At 38.0% G+C, this 17322-nt stretch overlaps 1 protein-coding gene across 2 annotated transcripts in view; it reads right to left on the bottom strand.

Moving 5' to 3' along the window:
- Window positions 1-15434, bottom strand: part of EMB3103 (Pentatricopeptide repeat (PPR) superfamily protein) — a 30437-nt gene extending 15003 nt beyond the window's left edge. For both annotated transcript variants that reach the window (XM_088942364.1, XM_088942363.1), the window contains exons 1-5: window positions 14881-15434; window positions 13443-13527; window positions 6918-7181; window positions 6453-6755; window positions 3348-3452 (exon numbers count right to left, since the gene is read on the bottom strand). In XM_088942364.1, the coding sequence (XP_088798490.1) occupies window positions 3348-3452; window positions 6453-6755; window positions 6918-7181; window positions 13443-13527; window positions 14881-15158 (1035 nt within the window). In that variant the 5' untranslated portion in view covers window positions 15159-15434. The remainder of the gene's footprint in view (window positions 1-3347; window positions 3453-6452; window positions 6756-6917; window positions 7182-13442; window positions 13528-14880) is intronic.
- Window positions 15435-17322: the final 1888 nt, after the last annotated feature.

The raw sequence follows: 17322 nt of genomic DNA on the forward strand, positions 1-17322 counted from the left end.
TTTTAGCATGGAGAAGTAAACAGATAAGGGTTTCTCATTCACATCATTCTTCAATTTGTAAGCCCGGGCAACATTCAATTTTTGGGAATAAGCCTCCATGACACTATCCCACACCTCTTTTGTAGTTTCCATCCAAAAGTAGTGTTGGGTAATATGTGGCCGCATAGAATTCACTAACGAACCCACTACAGTGTAATTCTCCTATATCCACCACTCATAGGTAAGGTCATCCTTGCCTGGTTTCTTCTTGCTCCAGGTGATGTAACCCCATTCCCCTCTACTACACACATATATCTTAATAGACTGAGACTAGACTAAATAATTGGTCCCATATAGCTTCATAGTGGTCATTGCTCCAAAAAGATTCTCCATTGACGCCTTATGTCCAAACCCAGAATCTATGGGCATTGAATGAAACAAAGATCAAAATAAGTCTCAACTAAGCTAGAATTGCTATCCCAAGCAAAAAAAAAAAAAAAAAAAAAAAACTCTTCTAACAACCAAATCTAGATTTTCACAAGACCTGCTCGAATGAGAAAATAGGAGAAAGTTTCAATTGCTCCTACCAAAGGTTCCAAAACCCTATACAATTCAAATCGCCCATAATGAAATCAAAAGGCCACCCTTTGATCCCCAAGCGCCAGCTCCAAAGTGTCTCTAGGACCTATAACTAGTTTTCTCCAGTTGTCTAGGGTTTTCAAAAAAAAAAAAAAACTCTAAAAACTTACCTTGGGCTTGGGGATGAAAACTTCACAAAACCTCTCCAATAACCCTCCCAACTAGGCTACATAAGCTACTCTCTAATCAGCCAATCACTTCTCCATACACACCGTGTATAGGCAAAGAGAGAAGAAAGAAAAGAAGGTGAAAACATGCTCTGATACCAAGTTGTAAATCACACCTGCAATAATCTGAATTCAAAGAAAAAAAAAACAAGCGAAAAGAAGGAGATTGATGAGAGAGAGAGAGAGAGAGAAGTGATGGGGGAAGAAGATGGAAGAAAAGGAAGAAGAAGAAAGAGTAGTTGAAAACCTCCCTTCAGCCCCCCAATGATCTCTTTTATTCTTTTGTTGTAAAACATAAGGACAATTACATGAGTGCCCTTAGTAGGGCGTCCATCACAAAAGACAGCAATAAAAAACAATAAAAACAAGAGAAAACAGGCCCATAACTAAGGCCCACTACCTACTAACACAAGTCATAAACATAACTTAAGAAAAACAAAGAAACTAAGGCCCATTTGGCCCATTATCTCAAAAAAAAACAAAAAAAACTCCATTTCCAAGATGAAAGAAAAAAGGAGATTCTGACATGGAGGAAATGCCATCTTCAAACGGAAAAGACAAGAGGCAATTGCTTGACCATAAAATGCATTGGTGGATTTGGGGATGTAGAAGGTTAGAAAGAATGATCGAAACATCCAGACCAGGAAAACAACAACAACAAACATAATAACTAGGGATATGGATGTTAAAATACAATGGGTGCAAAGAATGGCACACAGCATGTCTGATTCTTTGGCAAAACAAGGGGTTAGGAGAGATCATCTATCTGGGCTCAGTTGTAAACTCATAGGTTTTGGAGATAAGCTCTTTTATTTCCAAGTACTTTTGTACTCTTTGTATTTACTGTTATTTTACTTTTAATGAATGTTACAGTTATTGATGAAAAACAGCATAATAACACCAAAAAGAGATGAACCAACATTGATCTTAGATCTGGTGACTTCAGTGTAGACAATATTAAAATAATTTTTTTGATAGATAAAATATCATATTTGCATTAAATCAGAAAGAAATTACATAATCAGTCCCTTGGGAAGGCGCAAGATGTCGCCTCTCCAAACATGAAGCACATAAAATCTTAAAACACAGAATCTAAAGCAAAATGTACATGTGTACTAAAACACAATTACAGCTCAGCCCAAAATAGTGTTTCCTGAGTTGTGCCCTGTTTTGCCAAGCTATCAGCTAAGGCATTAGCTGATCTCCTCACCCACTGTACTGTAACAGTCATATTCCTTGTCAACCATTTGTATTTCTTTAGCTCATTCTTGTAACCCCACACAACATTCTCCGGATTATTTAACCACTCCACCACTACCTTAGAGTCCCCTTCAATCAGCAACTACTCCACACCCAATTCTTTTGCAAGGAGGACCCCTTGCATAGCAGCTAGCAATTCTGGCAAGACAGCTCCCATCCCAGAGGGCCCCGGGTTGCCCTGGCTACTCCCATCAAAATTCAGCTTCATAAAACCTTGAGGAGGGGGGGGGGGGGGGGGGGGGGGAAGCAGTTTGTAGAGACCCTTTCCTTTGAGAATGAATAACTTGCTACCGCAAAATTGATGAAACAGTTCCATAGTCTTTAACCACTGTATTGCCCTATTCAAAATGCAGTCTTTTAAGGCTTGGCTGCTGCTCCCCTTCTCTTGGAAGATTCTTGTGTTCCTTTCTTCCCAAACTGTCCATATCAAAGCAGCTCTCACACACCTCTACATTCTTCTTCCTCTTTTATGGGGCCAAGAGAGAGTAAACGGGTTAAACAACATGCTTACTTCTGCTGGCATCTCCCACCAGCACCCAAACAAGGAGAAAAGCCAAACCCAAAGCTCTGCAGTGACACTACAAGATAAAAATAAATGGTAACAGTCCTCACCATGTGATCTGCAAAGAGTACACCAGTTAGGTGAGATACAAAGAAAGGGTCTTCTCTTTTGTAGGTTATCCATAGTGTTAACTTTTCCATGGTACACTTCCCAACATAAAGCCATAACCTTAGGGAGAACTGGCCCACACAAAAACTTCTTTGAAAGGGAAAACCTGTTGAGAGGGCGAGTTGCAAAGTGACTTATGAAAGGAACCACAGGAAAAAAACTCTTTTGGATGAGGGGCCCAAATCCTCTTATCTGGCTTTGAGGGGTCCAACCAAATCTTTTCAAGGAGACAAAGAAAATTAGACAAACACTGGATTTCCTCATCCCTTAACTTTCGCGTCTATTTAAATGAGATATTAAGCCATGAAAACAAGGCACTAATTGATAATAGAATATCTGAGAATGAACCATTCATATCATCTTCTTCTTTTTTTCTGTTTTTTTTTTTTTTCATTTACGGAGGACCAGGAGATTTTTCCTTTTTTTTCATTAGTTTCAACAGAAAAGACTTGTAAACCCTACAAAGTACAATCTTATGACCTGAATCCAGAAATTTCAGTTTGTTTTGATTTTGACAAAAACATTTCACAAACACTTGGCTCATAAATATAACTCCATAGAAAAGGGAACTACAATAAGAGTGAAAAGCCCAGATTTTTTTTTCTATACTCAAAGAAAGAATTTAAATATACCTCATCCCCAGCATATCCAAGAGCATCCAGTTTAACCAGTAATTCTCTTGATTTTTCAAACAAACCACCTCTTACATAGACCTTTAGTAAGGTAGTCAGAATAACCTGCAGGAACTTGCAGTAATTTGGAGATCAGAGGTGCTATAACCACAAAGCTTGACAAGTGAAAAAACAGCTAATAGTAAAGCATCAAGGACATATAACAAGTAAAAGAAACGGGATCATACAAGGATCCTAGTCCTTCAGTTCAAACATCTGGAAGGCCATCATAAAAAATAGATATATGTTATCACAGTTTACTTCAAACCTAGAAATGGTGAACAGATCTACTTCTGAAAGGATATTCGATATGGGAGAAGGTTATCTGTGTCCCTTATCTCAACATGTTTTCATTCACACAGGATAAGGATGCAACAATAAAAGATTCTTATGATATTGTCAGGAACCAAATTGTCTAGTCTCCAAGATTAAGGAGGAATCTGGCTCATTGGGATGCCAATGATTTACTATCTATGTTGGAGGATATCAATCAAATTACTTCTCCAGCTATCTCTTCTAGATCACAGATGGTGGACTGGTGATAAATCAAGTCTCTTTTAGTTAGATCATTTTATGAGAAGCTGATGGTTTTGAGTAGCAAATATATCCTAGGGGTTTTCAGATTTGGTTATCAAACCGAAAACCGAACCGAAACAGAATAAGCTAATTTGGTTTGGTTACTTCAGTTTTTGGTTTGATTCGGTTTGATGATTTTAGAAATATTGGTTTTTGGTTCAGTTTGAGAAAAAATTAAACCGAATCGAACCAAAAACCAAATTAACCAAAATAAATACATATATTTATATTTTAAGTATAAATATTAATATTAATATTAACATTAATATCACTATTTATATTAATAACAATACATAATATGTATTTTAATTATAAACATTGATATATTTTAATAATAATTATTAATAAAAACATAGCATACATATATATTTTATATAACCAAGTTAACCAATTTAAAACCGAACCGAACTGATATATATTCGGTTCGGTTTGGTTCATGAAAGTGGCCTAACCAAAATGTCAGTTAGGTTCTATTTCCAAACCAAACCAAGCCAACCAAATGAACACCCCTAATATATCCCATGGAAATGGATTTGGAAAGTTAAAAATACCTTCTAAAGTGTCATTGTGGACTGCAATCAAGGATAAATTTCTTACTATTGACAATACGTTGTCTAAACTCTAAAAGAATGGTGATCAATAATAAATGTTGCTTGTGTGGTAACAAAGAGAAGTCAGTTTGACACCTACTGATCCACTATAGGTTTTCTTATAGCATCTGGTTACATCTGTTGCAGTTATTTGGAATGGGTGGCCCCAGGAGATTAATCAATCCTAATATCCACCTGGCCCACAAAAGGCATTAGTAAGCATCACAATATCCTATGGAACCTTGTACCACTTGCATTAAGCTAGCCAGTTTGGTGCAAACACAACAACAGAATATTTGAAGGTAAGTCTGACACCAAAGAATCTGTGAATGATAAAGTGGAAGATATCTAACTCGGTGGGCTAGCATCCTCAAGATGTTTGTGGGAATCAAAAATCATTACTATAGTAATCAATGTGATAAACTAATCAGGATAGACAACTTTGATACTTGAATGGTCTTGTGAACAGAATTGAGCATAGCTGCAATTTTTTTGTTTTCAACATTCGTTTTTTATACTCAGAAGCCATTTTGAGAAGATCTTTTATACTCAGAATCAAATATCATTACTATAGTAATCAATGTGATAATCTAATCAGGATAGACAACTTTTCTCTCTTTGAGGGAACCTCTCCCTCCTATTAATATAAATGCTTCTCAAAAATATCAGGGGAGCTTAACAACCTTCATGATAACGATGCAATGATCCAAACAATTAAGATTTTTTTTTTGGTAAACAACAATTAAGCTATTAAGATTTTGAAATATTTTATTTCTTTCAGAATTTAGACTTGGATTTTCTTATATATTAATACTTTCTTATTTTTTGCAAAAGTGGCACCTCGCTTTGTTCAGGAATGCACTTCACCTTGTACCTCTGGCCTCAGGCTCAAGGAAACCTTGACACTCTTTGATTTTAAAACACCAAATGTAAGCACAACCTCAGCCCACCTGAAGCCTTACACAAGGGGGGAGTCCAAACTGATGTCATGGAAGCTTTAAGGATTTTCACAAAATAAACTCAGCTAGTCAATGTAAAATAGAAAAAAAAAAGTAAATAAATAAGAAACTTAATGGATTTACAGAAATTAATGATCTTTTAATACCCCCTTTTTACCATGGGATTGAAACAGAACCATTATTTTAGTAGAGAGATTGGGCCAATGGGCCTTAGTTTTGTTTATTTATTTTCTCTCTTTATTTCTGCTGTTGTGGGCTGCCTATATGGACCTTAATACCTTTGTGTGTGTATGTATGTGAGTGTGTGTGCCTTGGGTCAGCCGCCTAACTAGGGGCACCCATGTAATGTTCCCTCCTTTTTATTTCAGCATATATAAAGTAATTAAGGGATAGAGAGAGAGAGAGGTTCAATTCAGCTCTCCTCTCCTCCCTTTTCTTCCTCCTTTCTCCTGAACAGCTTCTTCTTCCTTCTTTCTTTCTTTATTTTTCTGTTTTTATAATCAAGATATTGTTGGACTGTATTTCTTCTATCACACACGCACACACACACATATATATGTATGTATATGAATATATACTTGTGCCAGAAGAAACTGGAGAACAATAATAGATAAACAGTTAATGACAATCTATAACTCTTTTTCAAGAATATTCAAGAACAAAAGTAGCTCTACTGATTCAGTTTTTAAGAAAATTGTGGGCAAAATGTGTTCTTGGCTCTCTGTAAACAAGTTGGTTAAGGACAGAAATTATATCTCTTTTTTGTACATGATAACTTTTTTGTAAAACAGGATTGGAGGGTATAATACTGCATGGGCAGTGTTTGTAAATCCCTGTGTACAGAAGCTCATTGTATATGTTTATCTTCTTTTCTCATTAATGACATTAAACTTTACCTGTTCTAAAAAAAAAAAAAAAGACAGTTGAACATGAAAACAAACCTTGTTTGGTACTAACCCTTCAGATCTCATATCTTTGACCAACTCATCAGCCTTCATATAGTTTCCATCCGCTGAATATGCATTAAGCAAAGAGCTATAATGGAAAACATTAGGAGAAAAACCTTCATATTTCATCTGCTCAAAATAGGCCTCTGCTTCTTTGATTCGATTGTTTGTAGCACAAATGGCTATAAGTGTTCCATATATTACATCATCGATGTGCAAACCATTATATTTGATTTCCTGAACTAGCTGCATCGCTTTTGAGAAGCCATGTTTAACTTTAATGCAACCTGCAAGCAGCTAAAGTGACGATAGACAATAGTGATGAAGGTGGACCCAAAAGGAAAAGTATGAGAATAAATCAAAACAGAATTTTCAATTTAGTCCTATAATAATTTTTTCTATTGTAGGTAAAGAGTCATCATACAAAACAAACTGATCAGATTAGTTACTGTAGCTTACAGAACTATATGTTACGGCATCTGGCTGTAGACCACTTTGCTTCATCTGATCGAACAACTTGATGCTACTCTCAAATTTCCCATTCTTGATCAGACAGCCAAGAATTGAATTGCAGACAGAGACATTTATTTTGGTCGATTCATCTTCAATGCTATTGTAGACTTCTAGAGCTTTTACTGGATTATGGCTCTTCCCCATGAACTTGATATAACTGCTGTATGATGCAACATTTACTTTTCCATGCTTCTGCATCCAATCAAAAAGCTGCAGCAACTCCACCCATATATGTCATGACAGTCATTATCAGCAACTACAGAAACTGGAAATAAGGAAATTATACAAAACAAAGAGACAAAAGGCTGGTAAAGAAGCAGTAGTACTGATGCATCAAAAAAGAAAAGAAAATGAAATTTAGAAACGTGAAAAGCTAAGAACATATAGAAATTTTTGGCCCAGAGTGTATCAAAGAAACACGCAAAGGAAAAAAAAAAGGCTGATAAATAAATCCGAATTCTTAAATTATGTGCTCCACTGGAAAGGTTTCAAGTAATATTCTATCTTGATGGGATATATAGGGGCATCACTATAGAAATTTATTCTTCTTTTCAACTTCTTTATCAGTAAGTAGGTATTCTACCAAATTTTAGTTCAGTAGTTAAGTGTTCAAAGTATCTGTTAAAATAATGTTAAAATAATTTGGTTGCTGATGTTAGGGCCTGTTTGGCTAGTTAAAGTATTTTTTATTTCGTTTTTTCTTTCTGTTATGTCTGTTATTGTACTCAGGGGCATAAGGGTCTTTTCCCTTGTTATTTCTGCCGCCCTATATATATTAAAATAAAGGCTGGCACCGCCAGCACTGTTACATTGCAAAATCCTTCTTTCTTTCCTCCTCTCTTCTCTTCTCTTCTTCTCCTCTTCTCCTCTCTTCTCTTCCTCTTATTTCTGGCAGGCCATACTGTCAAGATGGTATCAGAGCAAGAATACTGATTAAAGAGAACAGATCGAACAACCCTACTGAGAAGAACAGATCGAACAGACTAGCAGAACCTGGGCGGAACAGAAATCTGATTCGGGACTGAAAAAGAACAGCTACAACTGGTACAGTTCTCCCTGTTTCTCTCTTCATTACCCTCCTTGGTCATGTGCTGAGTGAAAACCCTATGAGTCTGGGCGGCTGAATGCTGTCGAATCTGTCTACCACCCTTTTTTTTGGATCGTGTGATCCTGTACATGTGTTAAGACAACTGTAGGTCAAGGATGACCTGTCTTCTCAATGGTATGAGTTGACTATAAGTAAGAAGGATCTCTCCTGCTGATCAGTGGCTGTTGGACATTCTGGAATTCTGGTAGGTTGGGACTGTTAAAACTATACAGGTCTAAAATCTGCCAAATATTACCTCTGTTTTGTCCGGAATTTGGTACTGTTTGTACTCAACCTGGTTGTTAAACCCAGTGTGGGTGTGAACTGAGTGGAGCATTGTTTTGTGGAGTAAGGAGGGGTCCTAATTCCGATGTTTGGGACTGATTTACTGTGTGACCATGTCGACTGAGAATTCTGCTACTTCAGAGATTTCAAGGAGCCACAATTGTGAGTGGGGGAATGGATATGAGCTTTCCAATGGCTGTTATTCTCTTTGATGGTCTGAATTACCTCGAGTGGTCTAGGGGAATAAAACTCTACATCACTGCTAGGGAGAAAATAGGATACATCAATGGGAGAGTGAAGGAACCGAAGTATGGAAGTGCTGAGCATGATAGGTGGAACCAAGAGAACAGTATGGTGATGTCTTGGCTCTTGGTTTCAATGCTGCCACAAGTAAGGAAGACTTTTATGTGGGCTGAAACCGCTTGTGAGATATGGGAACAAGCGAAGTCCACCTATTTAGAGCAGAGACACTATGCCAAGATATATCAACTACAAACTGAATCCTCTACTTGCAAGCAGGGGGAGAGAAGTCTCTCAATGTACTATTCTGATTTGACATCAATATGGAAAGAACTTGATCACTATCAGAATGTGAATTTGAAGTGTGATGAAGATGCAAAGGCCTATAAGTCACTTGTATCTCAGCAACGAGTGTTTGCCTTCCTCCTAGGGCTGAATCCGTCATATGAGTCCATCAGGGTGCAGATCTTGGGTAGTAAAGACTTGTCATCAGTTCAGGAGGTGTATGCCTTGGTGCAATCAGAAGAAAGCAGAAGAAGTGTGATGAATGGTGTAGAAGGGGAGTCAGTTGCCCTAACTGTCCGGGGAAATTCAGATACAAATGTCGGAGGTGGTTTTAAAAAGGGTGACACTCAAAAAAAATCAGATGATAAGAGCAAGCTTTGGTGCACTCACTGCCAGAAGACACGACACACGAAAGATACATGTTGGGATCTCCATGGAAAACATAAATGGGCACAGGATTTGGGTAAGAAGTCAGCACCTGATCAGGGCAAGAAACCAGGCCAGCAGAATCAAAAAAGGTATAACTCAGCTAATATGGCATCGACAGAGACTAGTCCTTCAGTAACTCAGGAGAGACATCCCAGTTCTGACCCTAAGGAAGATATTATCAACCCCTTCCGTGAACATTTGGAATTGTATGGTAGGACTCTCCGCCAGATGGATTTTGGGCCTACTCCTTCTACCTCGTTTGCGTCTACATCAGGTAATGCCACAACCTTCCATGTGTCGTCTCATACCACTGACTCTCCTTGGGTTATTGACTCCGGAGCCTCAAATCACAAGACCGGTAAGTCAATTTTGTTTCAGACATATAACCTTCTCTCTGGGAGAGATAAAGTAAGACTGGCTGATAGTTCTTTTTCTACCATAGCTGGCCGAGGCACCATACCTCTCCCACTTGGCCTTACTATTCCTAATGTACTATACGTTGCAAAATTACCTATTAATTTGTTGTCCATTAGTAGTCTGACTCACTCCTTGAACTGCTCAGTCACTTTTTTTCCGTCTTCATGTGTGTTTCAGGATTTGACCTCGGGGTACGTTGCGAAATTACCTATTAATTTGTTGTCCATTAATAATCTGACTCACTCCTTGAACTACTTAGTCACTTTTTTTCCGTCTTCATGTGTGTTTCAGGATTTGACCTCGGGGAAGACGATTGGTAGAGGAAGCATGGTGGATGGTCTCTACGTGTTGGAGAATAATGCTAGTCTGGTGGCGACAGAGTCCACGAGTTCGTCAAGTGAGAGTCAAGCCTATTTATGGCATAGTCGTTTAGGTCATCTTTCTTTTGAGTCGTTAAAAGTTATGTTTTCAAAGTTGTTTGAGTCCTTGTCAGTGAGTCAGTTACAGTGTCAAACTTGTCAGTTGAGTAAGCATTGTAGAAGTTCTTTACCTTTACGAAATAAAAGATCTGAATTTCCATTTCATATTGTTTATCCTGATGTTTGGGGCCCTGTTACTCTATCTACTGTGGCTGGCTATAAGTACTTCGTTACTTTGATTGATGATTATTCTAGATACACTTGGGTTTACCCTATGCGATCACGAGATGAAGTGCCACAAATTGTGAAAGATTTTCAACGCATGGTGTTCACTTAGTTCCAAACGGAAATCCATATCTTTCAGTCGGACAATGTGAAGGAATATTTCTATAGTGATCTCACGAAGTTTTTTGCTTCAAGTGGGTCACTTCAGCGAAGCTCTTGTGCCAGGACACCCCAACAAAATGGTGTGGCTGAACGGAAGAACCGTCACTTTCTCGAAGTCGCTCGTGGTTTGTTGATTCATATAAATGTGCCAAAACAGTTCTTGATGGATGCAGTCTTGTGTACGACATATATCATCAATCACATGCCCTCTCAGCTACTAGAGTATAAGGCCCCACATCAGCTCTTGTTCCCTACAGCCATGTTGTCCACCATTCCGATGCGTGTTTTTGGGTGTCATTGTTTTGTCCATAACATGTCCCCTACTCGTGGTAAGCTTGATCACCGGGCTATTCCTTGTGTTTTTCTTGGTTATCCTTTATCTCAAAAGGGGTATCGTTGCTATGACCCCATTGCTCGCAAGTACTATGTTTCCATTGATGTCTCATTCTTTGAGAATCAACATTTTTTCTCGGTTTCTCCTCAGGGGGAAAGTAGGGTTGAGGAGAAATAGGCGACAACTCAAATTCAACTACCTCCTTTACCCAATCCTCCTCCATTCCGGGTTTTTCATCATCGCCATAAGAGCCAGCAGAGTTCAAGAGCCGTGGAGCCGGACACTATGCAACCAACATCATCGGATTCACCCGAGGCAAATCCGTCTCATCAGCCAGGTACACTTGCTCCCATTGATATATCTGCTCCTTTAAATGTTGATTCACCTGTCCCCAATGATCTTAATATTCCTATTGCTAAGAGGAAGGGTGTTAGGTCTTGTACCACTAATCATCATATCTCTAATTTTGTATCCTATGAGCATGTTTCACCTTTGTACCGTTCCTTTCTCTCTTCCGTGGATAGTGTCCCCGTTCCTAAGACTGTGGCAGAAATTGTCAAAACCTAAATGGACAAATGCAATGCAGGAAGAAATTGATGCTTTACACAAAAATGGCACATGGGAGTTGGTAGACCTTCCTAAAGGGAAGGAACCAGTGGGGTGCAAGTGGGTGTTCATAGTGAAATACAAAGCTGATGGAACTGTTGAAAGGTACAAGGCTAGACTGGTAGCAAAAGGCTTCACACAGGTATATGGAGTGAACTATGCAGAGGCTTTTGCTCCGGTAGCCAAGATGAACTCTATCAGGATTCTTCTTTCCTTGGCAGCAAATCTTGACTGGGATCTTCACCAATTAGACATCAAAAATGCTTTCTTGAATGGTGACCTGGAAGAAGAAGTATACATGACCCAACCCACAGGGTTCTGTGCCAAAGGCAGTGAATAAAAGGTGTGCAGGTTAAAAAAATCTCTATATGGGTTGAAACAATCACCTCGGACTTGGTTTAGTAAGTTTCATTTAGCAGTTCAACAGATGGGGTTCAAACAATGTCAGTCGGATCATACTCTATTTGTGAAAAGAGGTGAAGGCAAAATTGCAGCTCTTATTGTGTATGTGGATGACATAGTGATCACAGGAGATTGGGAGGCTGAAATCCGGAGACTGAAAAAATTCTTAGCCACTAAATTTGAGGTGAAGGATCTAGGCCCCTTACAATACTTTCTTGGAATTCAAGTTGCCCGCTCTCACAAGGGCATCTTTATTTCCCAACAGAAGTATGTACTAGATCTACTAGAGGATACAGGCAAGTTGGGGGTAAAGCCATTTGATTCACCTATTGAACCTAATCACCATCTGGGAGACAGTTAGGGAGAGTTTTTGAAAGATGTAAAGATGTTCCAGAGACTCGTGAGGAGACTTTTGTATTTGTCTATGACCAGGCCTGATATTGCCTATGCAGTGGGTGTCCTTAGTCAATTCATGCACAGCCCTTGGACAACTCACTTTGAGGCTGCAGAGAGGATCTTGAGATATCTCAAGAAGTTTTCTGGAGCTGGTTTGTTGTTCCAAAAACACAGTCACTTAAAAGTGGAAGTATATACTGATGTAAATTGGGCAAGAGCAGTCAATGACCGAAAATCTACCAGTGGGTATTGTGCCTTTGTAGGAGGAAACCTTGTCACATGGAGAAGAAAAAAACAAAGTGTGGTGGCTAGATCCAGTGCTGAAGCGATAGCTCATGGGGTTGCGGAAATCATGTGGATAAGAATTCTGTTAGGTGAACTGGGTTTCGCAGTAAGCAATCCTATGTCACTCTACTGTGACAATAAAGCTGCCATCAATATTGCTACTAATCCAGTTCTGCATGATAGGATGAAACACATTGAAGTGGACAAGCATTTTATTAGAGAGAAACTTGAAAGTGGAGAAGTGTGTACACCATATGTCAGCTCAGAAGAACAACTTGCAGATATCTTCACCAAAGGTCTCCATCATGTGCGGCACAAAGATTTGTGTGACAAGTTGGGCATGATTGACATCTATGCTCCAACTTGAGGGGGAGTGTTAAAATAATGTTAAAATAATTTAGTTGCTGATGTTAGGGCCTGTTTGGCTAAATAAAGTGTTTTTTATTTCGTTTTTTCTTTCTGCCATGTCTGTTATTGTACTCAGGGGCACAAGGGCCTTTTCCCTTGTTATTTCTGCCGCCCTATATATATTAAAATAAAGGTTGGCGCCGCCAGCACTATTACATTGCAAAACCCTTCTTTCTTCCCTCCTCTCTTCTCTTCTCTTCTTCTCCTCTTCTCTTTTCTTCTCTTCCTCTTATTTCTGGCCGGCCATACTGTCAAGAGTATCCAATCCAAATTGTCAACAATGACTTCGTCCACGAAAAACTATAGTTCCATATAAGAGATTTTAGTTTTCAACATTGCAACGAGATAGGTAACTTTCTAAAAATTTCTCCAAACAATAAAATACCAATATACCAAATTGACAAATGAAGCATGGATTCAATAATTAGAAGCATCAATATTTAGTATGCTGGTCTATCAACAAAAGTAAGGCAGCTTTGAAGAACAGGCACCTGAGAGACATACTGCCATCTGTCTAGATTTCCAAAATAACGCAAAATAACATTCAAATCCTGCACTTGCAATATCTCTCCTGACCTGTAGTCCAATGAAGTGTCTCAATTCTCTGATGCTTAAAACAGTTAGAGACTATCATATATAAAGAATAATCACAAGTAAAACAGAAGATAGGAAATTAATTTTCAAATATTCAAATAAGTTGAATAAGAATTACTATATATCAAGAAACTGATTATAAGGTACACAAATAGAAAATGCAGTTAAACATATTGAGACATCTAATAACTTCTAACATGTGGTCCAAATAAAATTTACAGTCAAAAGCACAACAAGTTGCTTGGAACCTGCATCAATTATACTGAAACATGTCTGTAGGTGCCAGATTACTTAAGAGTTTTTTTCTTCCCCATGGTTCTCAATGTTTGCTTTCTTTATTGATCAATTCCTTGGAAACTTGCTGATATTTCTCACGAGGTATCACACTTAAAGGCAGTCACGAAACTTGCTGAATTCCTAGGATTACATAATTTCAACAGAATATTGCCAATGTCTCTGCTAAAATAAGTCAATATTTTTGCAAAATATTTCAAGAAACTAGGAAATTACATGGTAAACTAGTTTACTTTTGGTGGAAACAGGATATATGTTAACCTAAATCACAATAATAAGGATATTATTTTGAATGCCGATGGGATACAGCTATAAACCTGGTTCCTTGTCACGCTCCATTTGTATTGTCATTTTGTACTATTTTGGCTGTTAGACGTAAGCAAATTAACAATTTTTTAAGTTATACAAAAGAAGAATCTACTTCCCTAAACCCTAGAACTGGAAAACTATATGCCATCTCAAAATTCACCACTGCACTTCCCATTTTCAAAATATTGAAATTCCCACTTCAATCAAGGTTGAGAAACTATTTCAAAACAAAATTAAAAAAAAAAAGGTATTTGGAACACAAACTTACCTTCCTAACCTAAATATAAAAAATTACTCATGCAACCAAAATGTATATTTCCCTCTTCCTATATAAAGAAAAAGAAGAGGAAAAGGTAAAAGAAACAAAGACAAAATGGATGTCACCGGGTATAATGATTAAGAACGCAGGGTATAAAAAGATTAAGAAACCATCGAGTAACCATCTTCTCAAGCATCTCTATCTTATCCACCGGATATAAAGATTAAGAACGCAGGTGATGAAGCAAGTTATGAAAGCATAAATTAGCAAGTGAAATTGAAATCCTTGTCGTGCACACGAAATGTTTGTAAAATTTACCAATCCGTTCAGTCTATGTAGATTAGTCGACGAAGAAACAATTAGTGAAATAACTAAATAGAACTGTAATGTTGAGTTTGGCAAAACTATGTTCCGAAAATTATAAAAAACCCAAAATATAATAGATATGTTGGTTCAAATTAAATGGAGAGAACCTTGCTAGTGCAGAATCCAAATCGGTGCAGTTCTGTACATCAACTACCGCAGCTCGTCTATCCGAGTAGAGTGTCGAGTTGGTCTTTCTGACTGTTGTGGAAGCAGGGGAGACGTGAGCAGGTTGCATATCCAACTCACTGAGAGTAGCGCTAGCACAGACGAGTTGACGATTTTTCTTGGCATTGTCATAGTTGCTGGTGGTGGCATGAGAGTTGATTATGGGCGACAGGCGAATGTGGTAATGCTGAAACCCAACGCCCACTGCAGAAATCTCCATACCTCTCTCTCTCTCTCTCTGTGTTATCGATTACCCGCCAATATCTACTGTTTGGGTGAGCGAGGATGGTGAATTATGATGGCAGGACTTGGGATATTTGTGGAGGAACGACAGACCGACAGTAAAAAGTCTCGAAGACGAGGAAAACTTTATCAGATTGAAGTGGATAGAAGGAAAAGGCCAAAAGCCCAAAAGGGATGAAACAAACGGAGCCGGTGAAGATAAAAATCGGTTACTCTTCCGGTTTCATGTCAAAACCGGAAGAATGGTGAAACCGGTGACCCAATAATCTTATCAAGCCTGTTATTTGACGGACTTTATGGGTTTTAACAACTAAATAGTCTAAATTGCTAAACCAGTGAATCGGTGGGCCTACTTTTCCGTTTTATGCCAAACCCCGGGTCTGACAAATTGGTATGAACCGGCGATCTGGCAAACAGGGATTACTGTTCAAATGGTCAGCATCGGTTTAATATAAATCCCGTGAAACTCCAATACATTAGGGCCGGCAATTTTGATCCAACCCATTTTACCCACCCTATCTACCCACTTGAAAACTCACCAATACCACCGAGTGGTGGCCAGTTGGTACATCAACAGGATAGTCTCAGCGGATATGTGGATTTGAATCATGTTATTATCATCTAGTTATTAATATATCCGAGAAGTACGGATACATACGATGCAGAATTCTGAAATCTAACCCCTCCCCCTACAGTCCTCTCTCCCCCTATAAATCATATCCTATTTATAAATTTGGCATCAATTCACATTCAAGATGCATTTCCCCTATTTTTTGAGACTATAAAATTCTGGTCTGGGCTGATTGGTCATTCTAAAAAAGAAAAAAAAAAATCCATCGATACCCACCCATTTGAATTTTGGAATGGGTAAGTACCCGTAAGGGTCAGGGTGAGGGTATCATTGGATCGTGACCTTTTTTTTCTATAAAAGGTTGTGAGGACTTAAATTGAGTTAGCTTTAAACTTTAACCATATGCTTTGGATAAGAAGATCAATATGGGCAGATAAAAGTGAGTGAGAGTTGGTGTGGGTTGGGTTATAATACTAACAAGTATAAATGTCTATGGGTGGTTGTTACTCAACCTGCCACGGATTCCATACATGTATAAGCTAAGCTGATTGAAAATTATATTGTATCTACATTGAATTTGGTCCAAATACAATATAAATCTGATGGGTAATATTTGATTTGAATCCATATACACGATTCAAATTTGGATATTGGTATATCGACCGGATCCAATCCGCTGCAGCCCTGTTACCCAGATGATCAGATCTTATTGGGCCAGACCCGATATTAATAATGGGGATAGTTTAGTGTGTATTGGTTATAATGCTCTCTATGGTTTAGGTCAGTGAATCCCTACTAGTACCAACCTCATATCCAATCCCTAACCCATTGACACTCCTTATTAGTGTGGATTCGAGTCAAGTCAAGCTGAAGATTTGGCTATTTGAAGTCGGATTACAAAAATGGTGTTAAGTTTGAGCTCAATTAGAGCTAGAGACTTGATTTCGAGTTCGGCTTGGTTCAAAAGCTTGCAAGTTCGAGCTCGGCTCGGTTCAAGCTCAACTGCAAGCCAAGCTTTTCTAAAAAAAGATTATAGATATAAAAATATTGTTTTTATTTTACATAAAAAATTAAGAATTATAAAATTTATTTACTATTATACATAAAAAACAAAATTATTATATATAATAAAAATTATTTATTATATGTATGTGCGCATGTATGTATGTATGTATGTATGTATGCATGCATGCATGTATAATAAAAATTATTTATTTATTATACTAGGCTCACGATCCTCATGAACCAAGCTTCACTAGGCTCGATTAACAAACGATAATATATATCGGGCTTGAACTTAGCTCGAATCTTAATTTAAACTGGATCGAGCCAAATTTTTCACGAGCCAAGCTCAAATAGCTCATGAAAAACTCCGCCTTAGCCACTTTATGGGCATCCATTCTTTAGGAGATAAGAAAATTTTCCTTTTTTTCAATTTTTTACTCAATTGTAATGAGATAATTGGTCCATTTCTAGATGATCTATAAAATTGAATATGCTGTACACAGGACTTATACTTAGGAGTTGGTAATGTTGACCCCAACCTACTACACCCACCCAACCTACCCGC

This window comes from Nelumbo lutea, chromosome 5 (genome assembly GCF_056320005.1).
Source record: "Nelumbo lutea isolate HS-2025 chromosome 5, American lotus-T2T, whole genome shotgun sequence".
NCBI lineage: Eukaryota > Viridiplantae > Streptophyta > Magnoliopsida > Proteales > Nelumbonaceae > Nelumbo > Nelumbo lutea.